At 33.1% G+C, this 14,531-nt stretch overlaps 1 protein-coding gene across 2 annotated transcripts in view; it reads right to left on the bottom strand.

Annotated features, from left to right (window-relative positions):
- Positions 1-14,531, bottom strand: part of Wdr24 (WD repeat domain 24) — a 60,270-nt gene that overhangs the window by 41,847 nt on the left and 3,892 nt on the right. For both annotated transcript variants that reach the window (XM_075372667.1, XM_075372668.1), the window contains exons 4-5: positions 10,922-11,135; positions 2,002-2,250 (exon numbers count right to left, since the gene is read on the bottom strand). In XM_075372667.1, coding sequence (XP_075228782.1) covers positions 2,002-2,250; positions 10,922-11,135 — 463 coding nt within the window. The remainder of the gene's footprint in view (positions 1-2,001; positions 2,251-10,921; positions 11,136-14,531) is intronic.

Below are 14,531 nucleotides of genomic sequence, written 5' to 3'. Positions count from 1 at the left end.
TTAGGTTGGAGATCTGTAACAGACTTCAGAATCGATTTCAGCAAGAAGGGGATGATTTTTTGAGACGCATCATCACAGGTGATGAGACATGGTTCCATCATTACCCTCCAGAGTCAAAAATGGCAAGTAAGGAGTGGTGAAGGAAGGATGAGGGCTGCCCAAGCCCAAAACCTGCCTGTCAGCTGGAAAAGTTCTTGCAGTAATTTTTTTTTGACTCTAGAGTTTTAGTCACTGATTTTCTCCACACTCAACAAATGGTGAATATGGCTTACTATTGCCAGCTGCTACAGTCAAAAAAAGCTACCTGCTGAAACAGAAAACAGGATATGCCTACCAGAGATTTCATCATTCTCCATGACAATGCCAGGCCACACTGTTTATATTTGATTCACCCTCGTATGAGTAATAAATTTTGTATCATGTGAAAAATGTGAAGCCTGGTTGGAATCTGAAACCAGAACTTTCTGAATGAAAGATGGAACCACTAGAAATCCCCATATGACTGTTTAATTTAATTTGTCACATGAAAACATTTTACAGTCTGAACCTGAGTGCTATTGTACCTACCACTCACTAGATTCTGTCGGTTGTTGAGAAGAAAACTAAATTCAGTAATTTATTTAAAATGTGGTTGCCAACTTTGTGATTTTCTTCATTCTTACAAAATACAACCAATATCTCACTGAGGAATACATAATGAAAGAGTTTGAGTGACAATTTTTTCCCTATTGTATTAATTTAACATTTACTTCTAACTGTACAAAATCTTTTGTGTAAAAGTTTCTGGTTTTTTAGAAATTCTCAGCTCATAAATATTTCACTTATTAACCAGTGGTACACTAATCAGTATTAATATTACGGTAGTGTTAGATATTGTATAAGCTGATCATAAATTGGACAGTATATTTTAAGTGTTAATGCAATGCACTTACATGCATGTTTTATTGTTGGACAATGTATTTCAAACAGTTTTGACTCGATCCACAACTTCTTCAGAGTTGCGAAGTCTTCCAGTATCTTTTTTGTGTTCTACACTTCCTGTATCCTTAAACTGTTAATACCAATGTTTAATGATTCTTTATTAGGAAGGTCACGGCCATACTTTACACGAAAACATTTACAAACAAATCCGCTTTCAAGAAACCATAACATGCACATTGCTTTCTCCTGCATGGTAGCCATTGCTCAACTGACAATCCCTCCTGTCATTACATGCCAGCTTGTTCATTCCAGGTCATCAGTAACCCTACACTACTACTGTCTGAAAAAATCAACATGTGGTACACATAGCTTAGTTCATTTTTTATTAACTCCTAAAATGTGCTGAATAAGTACTTATTCCTATATAATAATGTTCTATATATGTAGTTCATTTTGAACTGAATCTTCATGATTAATAATTCATGACTGCAAATGAAATATTTGATCAACTGTATAGACAGTAATTTATTGTTTGCTTTAAAAGAAGTAGAAATTGCAATTTTCTTCATAATCTTCATTGTTTTAGACCTGTTAATATAAAAAAAAAACCGTAACTAAATGCTATTGCAAGAGTATACTGTGTGAGATAATTATTGTTACTGGCAATTATTTCAGCAGTATAAATCATCCTGCATTTGGTAATTTTTCATCACTACTATGTGGTTCAAATGTGCCAATCTCCATTGTGGAGTAACAGCATCTTAGCCTTTTTACCTGGAAGCTAAGATCTGCCCTGATAGGTATTTTTCATACACAACAAAAATGTATGATTACTACATACGCATTTATATGACATCTAAAAAAAAACACCACTCTACTTTTTATAAACACAAAACAATATAATAGGCAGCCAATCACTTCTTCAATGTACAGCAAATTCAGAATTCATCATACAAATTCAGAAGAATATAAAGAATTATTATTCTAAGAATATAAAGAATTATTTTTCACTGCATTATATAATGCAGTGAAAAATAATTTTGTTACGTCATTATTTAATGATACAACAATGTGACATACTCTGCTAGTAGAAAGAAATATGTGCGGATCTCCTCTCCATGCAATTCCAGTAGCAACATCCTTATGTTCACTAAAAGCAGCAAATGGTATAAAAGGACGACGTACATCCCAAACATTAACATTACAGTCCACAACTAAAGCAACAGAAGATATATGATGCTTCCTTTGTGGACGCCATTTTATTCGTCCAACTGATGCTATTGTATTAATTATAAACTCAGGAGCAGATTTATTCACAAGATCCCAAACCTGGTCAAAATTAAAAAAAACAAATTATTAAAAAAGGAAAATAAACATACAAAGATAAAAAATTGAAAATTGATTAATTTGATTAATTAACAAATTGCATATTAGATCATTAATAAAATAAATATTAAACAAAAAAAGTTAAATAAAATTATTGTGTCACTATTTTAAAGGTCACAAATGACCTAACCATCAGAAAAACATCATGTAACACACATTTTTTGTACATAACTTAGTATTTAGTTGACTATAATACTATTCACCACTATTCCTATGCTTTTCAATTTCAATAAATTTGCTAAAGCCTATTAACTCAATTTGGATATTCACTTGCATGCATATACACTGTAAGAAACAAATTATAGGAAAAAATTTTCAGGTATTAATGTTAAATAAAACCAATGAAAACAAATTATTTTTAAATTATTTGTTTTGAATAATATCATTTTAACTAATGAAGCTACAACTTTTTGTAACTGTTAGAAGACACAATTGAAAACAACAGTATACTCTCATTTGTATATCAGTATTGTTCCCATTTTAAAGTTTTCTTTCTTTTAAACACAGTTTTATAATTAAATAAATAGTTGCGCATGCATAAAATTTTGTAATTTAAAAGTATAGATTTATTAATGTGCATTATTTATAAACTAGTACAACCCCATAGACATACAGGAGTGTTCAATTTTAAGTATCGTGGTCTCAAACTAGAAAATTACTTTAAATAGAAAAGGTTTTCGTCTATTTCTTTGTTGAAATGAAATAACCTACAGAAAATGTTTGAAATTACCATTTTTTCAATATGAAAACATTTTTTTGAATGGAAATCTCAAACTTTTATAACATTTTTGATTTTATTCTAGGAAATTTTCCTCAAAATCCAATCATTCAAGAGCTAAAGAGCAACTCATCTCTAATTGTACCCATCATCAAAGTGGAACTATAAATTTAATTTAGGACAACAATAATGTAATTTTACCCTTTTGTTACCATTTCAATGGAGTTGTTTGATAATCTTTCATTATCTTGTTTAATGTTTAGAAACTGTATACTTTTTTACACAACAGTTTTACAGCACTTTAAATTGGGGCCACAATTCTACACTAATCTCAATATGCTAATAAATGAAAAAAAAAACATTGACAAATTATTTTTAATTACAAGTTATGAAAACTAGCATTAATTACACACTTTAAACAACCAAACAAAAACAATTAAAAATGAAATCAGTTTAATATTGACAAAAAATTTAATTATTACTCAATTAAAAGTATATGAAAATAAATATAACTCATATGTGGAAGTCTAGGCAATGTTATATATTATTGAAAGGTACAACTGTTGATGAGGTTTAGCTCCTAAATGCTGCGTCTAGCGGAAAATATCAAACAGAAGTCTTGTGATTGTGTGCAACCAAAAATGTTTTAAAAATTGTGGATTTCCTTTTACAAAAGATGAAGTTGGCCACATACTGAAAAAATGGTGCAGATTTCAAACATTTCAATAGAGTATTTTTAATGCACTAAAAATCAGGGAAAATCCTCCATTAGAGTTTTTCTTAGCTTTTCTAGTTTATGAGATACCAATGGTAGCACATTTAAAATGAATACCTGTACATTTAAAAAAAAAAAACTTGAACATCTATGCTGCTTAAGAGTTTTATAAATAAAACAGATAAAACATGATTTTTTTATAACAACAAAACATCATTATAAATGAGAAATTACTGCCAAATTCACATCAGGAAATTTTTTTTATTAAAAAGATGATACAAAAATGTAATTGTGTACCACAAAACTAATTATAATAAATTACTCCTTGAACAAAAAAGCACCACACCATTAAAGAACGAAAGAATCCAAGAACCCGGTAATTTAGGTTTACCTCAACCATTGGTTTAAACAGCCTCCTAAAAGTATCTAAGAAATGCCAATTAGGTCTTAGATTCATCAAGGAAAAATCCTGATTCACCTCCTCTAGGCAGAGAGGGTGCAATGATTGTATACATTAATGTTGGTTGGTATATACAAGCGGCTAACAAGTTATGGGACCAAACAACTACTGGGATAAGGAGCTCTGCCCCTACAAGTGCCAACACCTTTTTGGAGGGAAGATGAGCGGTGGGGATTTGGGACGCTATTATCCTGGGGGTGAGAAATCACCCTCCAACAGCAGAAGAAAATTTTATAGGAAGTCAACATCATTAGGACACAGAAGGCAACGTATTACTGTTTCCCAGTCAGGCACAATGGTGATGTCTTTTTCTGTTATCTTCTTTGTTTATGATTCTCTTAAAAAATGCATTCGTAATAAACAAATCCTTCTCTTGGCAAAATTTAAAAGCCTATCTCCTCTTCCATCTTGTGTTCCCAATCCAAACTTGCCCACTGTCCTATCCTTCTCCCACTACTGCACTGGGCAAGCTCAGATTGGGAACATAAAATGAAAGAAATAGGCTGCTTGAATTTTGCCAAGAAAAAGATCTGTTTATTAGAAATGAATTTTTTAAGAATCATAAACAAAGAAGATATACTTCGACAAGACCAACTGATGGATCTTGCTTTCAGATATATAATTCTTTAGTTGAAAACAGTTACAGGAAAAGAAGGAAAATGGACTTCTACAAGCCGACATAGGAAGTGATCATATTCTGTTAAGGATGGAAATGAAAATAAGATTAAAAAGAATTCAAACAGCAATGAAGATAAAGAAATGAAATACAGAGGGGCTGGAGGGAATAGGGAGAGTAAGAGGGTGAAATGATGACAAAGGCAGTTACTCAAGGTAAAAGGGAAAATAAACCATCACAGGAAATGTGGTCAAATATAAAGTTATCTATGAGGGTAGCTGCAGAGAGAGGAATCTGTTTCTATGCAGGCACCTGAACGAGGAAACCTTGGGTAACATAAGAAATGATAAAAAAAAAAATGAAGGAAAGAAGAAGATATAAAAATAAAGAAGAATACAACAAAGCAATCTATAAAAGATTGAATAACAAATTTAAGAGGCAAACACACAAAGCTAGGGAAAAGTGGCTGAAAAATGAATGTGGCTTAAAAAATGAAAGGTGGCTAAAGAAAGACACTAAAGATTTAGAAAAGAAAAGGAAGAATGACATGTATAAGAAAGTAAAAAATGCCACATGGGATAGAAGAAAATCCTACTTATAAAATTTAATAAATTAAGAAGTAAAATAGTAAAAGTGTTTATAAAGAAGGTGAGATAAAGAAACAATGGGAAGAATATGTAGAGGACCTGTAAGAAGAAAAATAGTAAGACTGTTTATAAAGAACATGAGATAAACAAATAATGGGAAGAGTATAAGTCCCATGGCAACACAGTATCTCCTGCATGGCTAGAGATCCAGTAGAAAGTCACTTGTGTGTTGTGATGATTCAACTCAGCGACTGTGATGATATAACTCAACAATTGTGATGATTCAACTCAGCGATTGCATTTTAGATTACGATAACAATAAGATATCTGGAATAAAAGTTATCTAAGCCTTTAAGAGCACAATAAGAGTCACTGCAAATAAGGATATTTTGGTACTTAGGATTAATGATATTCAGAGCCTTATTTATAGCACATAGTTCAGCAGTAAATACACTTGTGATACCAGGTAGGCCAAACATATAAGTTCTATCATTGACAACAAACGCACAACCAATGGTATCATTGTGTTTCGATCCATCACTGTATACTAATGCGTCTGGGTTTATACAAAAATTATGCTAAAAGATATGAATAGAAGGTCGATTACAAAAATGGAGGAGAATGTCGAGGAAGAATAGTTTGGATTCAGAACTGGAAAAGGAAAAGGAGATACTAGTAGAATATAAATGGACAAGTAGGCACTAATTCAGATCATCCAACGCCATTTGGTATGTGCAGCATATGAGTAGGCCCATGCGAGGCTATAAGAAGCTTGGTGAGCACCTCATGCAAGGCTAGAATTATGTAGCAAATGAGCATGTAAGGCTAGGCCATAATCAATTTTCAATCCCGCCAAGGTAATCCCATGCAAGGCTAAACTACAAGGCTTTTGAACGGACCTTACCTACATCTCAGCAACTGATTGATCTAGTGCATCGATGTTAATTATAGAATGACATAATCAAGGGGCATGCTTGTACATGTGCATATGTACATGTTTAACAGTAAATAAAACAAATATATTTACTTTATGTATAAAAATGTAAGCAATAGCGACTAAAAATATTCCAAACCCAAATTTCCAAATAAAACCCCAAATATCTCGAAAACAAAAACGTCGGTCTTAGCTCTTTGAAAAAAATTCTCAACCTCCCAACAGTAGGTATCTGATGATCACATTACCAGTTACTGACTGGCACTATTGAAATGACGCTACAGGTTGTATTTCATATGGGGGTGCAATGGGGAGCTATTTCAATAACATTTTCAAAATTCAAATGGAGTATTTTATATTACCATGACGGCTTTTGTTGCATGCATCAGGCAAACTCTCAATCCACGATCATGGTTAACTGGAAATTTAGTTACATCTCTGCAACCAATCATCTGATTTTCAAAATTTAAACGAGAATTTCATATTATACTGAGGACCATCTGTTGCATGCATCAGGTATACTCTCGATCTACCAAATCACAGTTAATCATAGATTTAATAATACCTCTGTTACCATTCATCCATTTTTAGAATTCAAATGGATTCTTAATGTACATCAACTAAGGATTAGTACTATGTGAAAAAGTAATCATGCTTTGCACAGGTTACATGCACTAGTCATTTGCATCAAGCCTACGGTTACAAATGAATACTTAAATTACATCTAGCAATCAGACCCATCCAGTTGAAACATGCTTATCATCAACACATCCTGTTCTAAGAATTTTCTGTCACATACATTCCGTTGAACTTGAACATCTTTGTACATGTTTATCGCTAACATATATATGTTTTCTAAGAAATTCAGTTAATACCATAATATCATAAGAAGGGAAAAATTACATCTGGTATTTACCATATTATCGTATTTATGATGAAAGGTCTTGGCCTTAATAATGGCTTTCTTTAACTATCCCCTAGCTCATTTCAACAGCCTGAAGTTCCTTTCAGTATCTATTGTTTGCTGCCACTTTCTACCTCATGTCAGAATTCTTCAAAGTCAACACATACTCTTCGAATCTCATTAATTTGTGGAGACCAACAGTAAACCTGTTGCACCTTGTGCCACTGTCTCAAACTCCCAGGACCTCCATGCAAGAGCCAAGCACAGCACATTGCAACTGCTCTGGTTCCTCCAGCCCACTTCACCAATCTTCTCCTCAACGACCTTTTAATGCAAATAATTTTAATGTTATTCTAATATACGTAACTGAAATGAAATGGAATGCACTAACATTATATTAGAATCCTTAAATAATACGAAACGGTGACTTCACAAGACTGTCATGGGATAATGGTTAGTGGGCTAGACTCATAATGCAGATGGGTTAATGATTAACAACTAAAACTCATAACGCAGACACTATGATATATGGAATTAATGACCCGTTCATTTATAATAAAATCCTACATTCCCTGATGGAATGAATAGTGCCAAGAACTGTACAATGCTTATGAATGCACAAGAGACCAGGAAATAAGCAAGCAATTGCTAGAAACCCTAAACAACGCTAGAACATTTAGATGGAAAGAAATGCTGGAGAGCCTCAATTTTAAGCACAGCATCATAAGACTTCGATTGAAACTATGTAAAGTCCAACGCCGATCTCTTAGTACACGCCTGCAGTCATCATCCCACCAGGAACAGCAGGCCGCCATGGCTTTCCCAATGTTAATACGATAAATTCATTTGCTCTATCGAGAATCTGGTATGTAAACAAGGCAAGTTGGTCGTGCTACCACTCTTGTCATACTGGCCAAAGGAATCCTTGTATCCAATCTAGTCCCCTTTTTGAACCACCCATCTGCATGGCTGACTCTGAGGCATATCACAATTACTGACTGAAATTACAACCGGTCTATGATCACTTCCAAAGAAGTTTTGGAAATGCACCAGGTAAGACGTGGGAGTAAGGTTGCTGAACACAACAACAGATCAATGCACGAAAATTTTTCTGTTGAAGATGATAAACATGTACGACCCATCGTTCAATAAGCAGAGATGTAAGTTCTACTTCAGTCGATCTACTATATTGCCTCTGGGGGAGAAATGACGATAAGCTCCAAGAATGATTATGGGTGTTGAAATAGCCAGTTATTAGGCAGGGTGTAGGAAATTGGGAAAACAGACTGGATAGATCATCTTCACTGACACCAGAATTTGAAGGAAGATATAAGTTGCAGATATTAATTTTGAATGGCACCATCTTTCTCAGACTGCAGGGATGTTTGATGCAATGGTTTCACTATTGAAACCAATGCATAGTGGTTAGTGGCTAACACTATTTCTCTTAGGAAAACAACCAAACCTTCTCATCCTCTACCCTTAGTTTGATAGTCGTATCTTCCTCAAACGTATCCACAAAAGTATACATCCTGGGGACAGAGGTGAGTCTCCTGCAGTCTAAAGGATTTTCTTCCTTTATTACGATTTCAATATCCTCGTGATGAGAACGGAGATCGCAAACATTCCAATGAATAATATTTTTAGCCGTAAGTACTCCTTTAATGTTATATGCAACGACTATGTGCGGGTTATTTGTCAGACACTATCCGGTTTTTCATTTTGCTGTTAATAATTTTTAGGAAGTGCTGTATTTCTTCAGACACTTCATCTGCCTCCATATTCTTGAAGAGATCTTGAAATGGTGGCGGTGAAATGGAAGCCTGGGAGGCCGAAGATACTGTATTAGGCGATGATGTTTTTACAGATCCCTCCATTGGGATCTTAGCAGTTTGCTATGTTGCTGATGCAGTGGAAATTTTATTGGGTTGTATAGAAACTGAAGTGGATTTCTTGGTAAACCACTCTTGGTCAGGGACTTCCATATAGTTCCTGCAAGTACCGGTGATACAACAGACCACTCCAGCAGAGCGCACGCATACTGGAGCTAGAGTTAAATATAACTGGATTTTCCCAGATAATTAAAGAGCATTGTTTGAGACTCATTACATAGTCACCCACCCATTAGCAAAATAGTTTCCACCTTGGATTACAGTTTAATTTTGTAAAGTGTTACAACACCACCGAATGTAGGTGAGAGAAGAAGAAGAAGACATATTATAAGATGTATTTGTGTAGAGGGCATATGTGGTAGCTGGTGAAGTGTTCTTGGTGTAGTATATGTGTATGGTATAACAGTTCTGTGTGTAGTGGGAACAAAAGCTGCCAGGGTTAGCTGTGGAGAAGCCAATCCCCAAAGTCTTACAGAATAAAACTCCTCATTGGGTTAGGGTCATCCCAGTGGCTGTCAGTCGATAACTGGTAATGAGATCAGACACCTCCTGTTAGGTCAACAATTTTTTTTTCAGATTTCAAAATATTTAAGATTTTATTCAGAATACAGAATATTTTTAGTTGCTATTCCACATGTTTATATATTTAAACAAATATATTTGTTTAATTTACTGTTTAAACACACACATACGCACACAATGCACAAGTATATCCCAAGATTATATCATCCTATACTACATCAAACTACATCCTATACATACAAACTACATCCATCACTTGCCAAGATACAAGTTAGGCCATTTACAAAAGCCTCTTGGTCTAGCCTCATACGGGATTACCTTAGCAGGATTGAAAACTGATAATGAGCGAGCCTTGTACCCTCAGTCATTACATTATTCTAGCCTCGCACATGCTGCTCCTCACCTTGCCTCATATATGCTACACATCACCCAGTGCTGAAACTAGGATTGATCAGAATGATTGAAAAGAGATGTTTTGAAAGAGGAAGAGGATTGAGCTTGATATGTAAAAGATATTCATAGATATGTAAAAGGCGTTCAATAGAGTGAGGCAAGGCCTCTATTTATCACACTTTATATGTTGAGGAAATGTTGAAAGACATATTGGATGGCCAAAAAGGATTAAGCATAGGTGGAAACAATATAAACTGTCAGATTTGCTGATGATCTGTGTATTATAGCTAAAGACACTCAATATGGATGTTGTAACAGCAGAAAGAAAAATTGAACAAAGTAAAAATAAACAGGCGCATCTCAGGACGGTATTAACTGAAGACTGAAGGAGTATAAAAAAGATTAAGATGAGGATTACAACAGCAAAGGAGCCTTTTTTAGAAAGAAAAACCAAGAAGTACAGATCTAGAAGGCTTCATTGAAGGTGGAAAAAAGAAGAGAAAGGAAGAGGCTAAAGTTAGAACATTATGAGACAAAAAAGCAAGGGACAGAAAAAGATGGCGACAACAGCGATGCAAGGCACATGCCAACAGGTAGAATACCATATGATGATTATGATTTAAACAGAGAGACGGTGTGGTAAGTATCACACTACAAAAAGTCCTGTAGCAGCAAAGGTTGGAACAATTATTTCTCAACAGTTAAAATGATTCCATTTCATTAACCAATAAAAACATGTTCAAACTATCAACTTTCCATCTAGAAATCTTTTGCTGTACTCGTAATATCTGATGTATATAATCCAAACGGTATGAACACAAAATTATAAGTTACATTTTAAATAAACAATAGATTGCTTAATAAAAATTTTACTTTGATTGTTTTATCACGAGATGCAGTAGCAAGCCATGCCATTTCAGGGTGCCAATCACAAGCAAATATTGGTCCACTATGAGCTGTAAACTGATGAAAACATTTATCTGGTCGTCTTAGATCCCATAACTGTACATTTCCATTCTCTGAGACTGCTGCAAACGTATGATGAGCATGAGGACTGAACTGGACATCCCTTACACTTTCTGTGTTGCTTTAATTAAAAAAACATCAAAAAACAAAAGCATTATTAATGAGCACTATTATTACAATTGTTATAGTTTAATTTTAAACAAATACCTGTGATTATTTACAGATATGATTTCCACGTGCTTTCAAATACATTATAAGATGGTATTCAAAATATTCCAGGCTCAAGCTATTACACCTACACCATTTGTAGTGGACAATGAAGTTGGATAAAAAATTAGTGAAATAAGCATATTAATTAAAAATCAATGTTAATGGCACAGAACTAGGCTGCAGCAAGTAATGATGTTATTTTCTTTGCTATAACAGTGGTTATATAAAACAAGAAAAAAGTTTACATCAAATTTCACACAAATTTAAAGAAAAGTACTAAAATACAGTCCAGCAAGCATTTAACAAGAATACAGTGAACAATCTCTAGGTTGCCTCTAAATGTTTCAGTGGTGTGTGTAGTTGAAAACCAATTTAATTGAAACAATGATCAACTTTTTTTTTTGTAATGAAATAATATTTTAAGTATAAATTACTTATATTATCAATATCTTATCATAAATTTATCTTATCGTAAATAAAAATGCAATACAAAATAAATGAAGACCCTCCAACCAAAACTTAGATGCTTTGAATTCAATCTAACCCAGTTTTTTTAGCAAATTCCCTTAATGTAGGACCCAATACATGGTGAATTTTCACCCTGACACTAACAAACCACTCATGCGAGCTTACTACCAAAGAAAAAAGAAAGAAAAAAAATTTTTATTTGAAAAGCTCAAGTGAATCAATGATACAAATTAAGGGGGGAAACAACTAAAAAATGTACTAGAGCTATGTAGTCTGATTACATGTATATTATTAAAAATAAATTAAAAAATCATATATATGTAATCATAGAAAACACATTTCCACACTACTCTGTCATATTTTAAAAAAAAAAATCTATCTTATCATTAATTTTTTCTTCATATACATAAGGATACTTTCCTGCACATATAAAAATAATGATGACCTCGCATCGAATACACCTATTTACCCAGTCTCACTGTCCTGTCTTATCGAACAAAGAACACATCACCACTTTCGTGCGATCCAACTCAAACACCTCTTCACTCCATGACAAACAAAGAATGTCAGTCTAGCTTCCCCCACCAGACGCCCATTCGTATTTATGGACGTACACACTTTTTTCTGAGAATGTATAGGCTCTCACCAGCCCACGATGACATCACCGTCTGGCTATCCAGACCATGTCAGTAATACAATTTCTTATCAAACTAATTACGTTTATTTAACTATTAAAATAATATAATACTATCTTGCCTATTTTCTGTTTTTAATATCAGCTAAGCCAAATGAATATTAACTACCTTTTAAAATATTGAAACTTTTTTCTTTATGACATAATATATATTGTTCGTAACCCACAAAATTTATAATGGTTACACTCATTGCATTGTTTCATTAATGTCTTGGTTTTCAGTTTTCTCAGTCTCTCTCTTTATTTTTCCGTTAACACAATTTTCTCACCACTTCAAAATTTCCTGAATTTTGCACACTTGAGTTTTACCTACACTGAACATCGTCATCATCTGTTTTACACTCAATTTGTCTTGTTCACGTGCATGAATACTTTTACTCTTGTGTTACAATCAAGCAGAACAACCCTTCTTTTCGAAACCATAACGACTACTGTCAAACTAAAGCAAAAATGTCAGTTTGGAGATGTAATGTTAAAAAGTTAATTCTAAGGTGATTGACAAGTCATTGGGAAGGGCAGAGAAAACAATACTTAGGCAATTACTGTAGACTTAAATCTGTAAGTAGGAACAAAACAAGCTTTTTGCCAATTCTTTGTTAGCTATGAAAACAACGGTTAGGGTAGACATCGTAGTGTACATATCCGACTTCTCACATGATGCCTAAAAAATTTCTAAACACTGCTTCCTGGAACTTAAATTTTTTGATAAAAGGCTTATTTTAACACAATTCCATTTAATGAAGGAAATTTAACACTTTTTCACTCCTAAATTCATGGCCCTTAATAAACGTCAATTTAATTAGTATAGTAAAAACTGAAGGCAGCTTTTACTTTATATAATACACAAAATATTCTTTGATTTATAGAACTTTATATTCCTTTCTAACAGTCTTAAACTTTTTTTAAATAAGAAATTTTCATTCTTCACTTAAGAATGAGTATATTTTGTTTCCTGAAAGTTTTCAACATTTTTATGCACAGCTTTAGTAAACATTATTCAAAAATCAAACTCTAATGAATATTATTAAACTGATGGTTCAAGTCAATAATGAGAAACGTTTACTAAATAGCAACATTTTGTGAAGTTTTATTCTTTACACTTCTCTGATTTACATCTCAAAAATTGACATCTCTTCTCAACCTAAGAAATTATTATAAAACAAAAAAAATGTGCTTCAAGACTTACTAATTTAAAGAAACCATCATACTGCAGTAAAATATTATAATGAAGATTAGAGTTGAGTAACAATACTAATGTTACTATCATTACATTCCAGGATTTTTTTTTCTTTTTCAGCTATCATCATATAAGTACTTCATCAACTTACCTTCTGACACTGATAAATCCATAGAATTTAACGCAATATTTTCACTGGATTGTCCATATTTTCAGTAAAGAGGTTTTCACTAACTCATTTTGATTCATAACGAAAGCACAATTAAAAATTAATTATTACAAATAATATAAATATGATATGCTCTATTAATTAATAAATGCAAAATATCAATGAACTACAAATTCTTAAGAGCGGAAAAATGATGACTTAAGATAAAAAAATGGTGATTTAGCAACATTATAAGTGAATGTTTGTTATTTTTTGTGAAGTCATTTTTACAATAATAAAATAAAATTTTCCACAATGTGCAAATTTAGTCTTTTCAGTGATATAGTGGTTAAATTTTGATGTACAAATATTATAAAATATGTAGAATTGTAACAATATATTAAACTTTAGGAAATATTATGGGACAAACATGACATCCAAAAATTCATATATGAAAACATGATATTGGGCATGGAAGATATTCTTCAAGTGTAAAAAAAATCAGAGGTGGATAACATATTCCAGGTTGATAATTACTTAACCCACCGGGTTGGTCTAGTGGTTAACGCGTCTTCCCAAATCAGCTGATTTGGAAGTCGAGAGTTACAGCGCTCAAGTCCTAGTAAAGCCAGTTATTTTTACACGGATTTGAATACTAGATTGTGGATACCGGTGTTCTTTGGTGGTTGGGTTTCAATTAACCACACATCTCAGGAATGGTCGAACTGAGAATGTACAAGACTACACTTATTCATCCTCTGAAGAATTATCTAAACGGTAGTTACCTGAGGCTAAACAAGAAAAAAAAAAAAAAGGTTGA

The sequence above is a fragment of the Lycorma delicatula genome, chromosome 8 (genome assembly GCF_047948215.1).
Source record: "Lycorma delicatula isolate Av1 chromosome 8, ASM4794821v1, whole genome shotgun sequence".
NCBI classification, from domain to species: Eukaryota; Metazoa; Arthropoda; class Insecta; order Hemiptera; family Fulgoridae; genus Lycorma; species Lycorma delicatula.
This window is presented reverse-complemented; position numbering and strand designations above follow the sequence as displayed.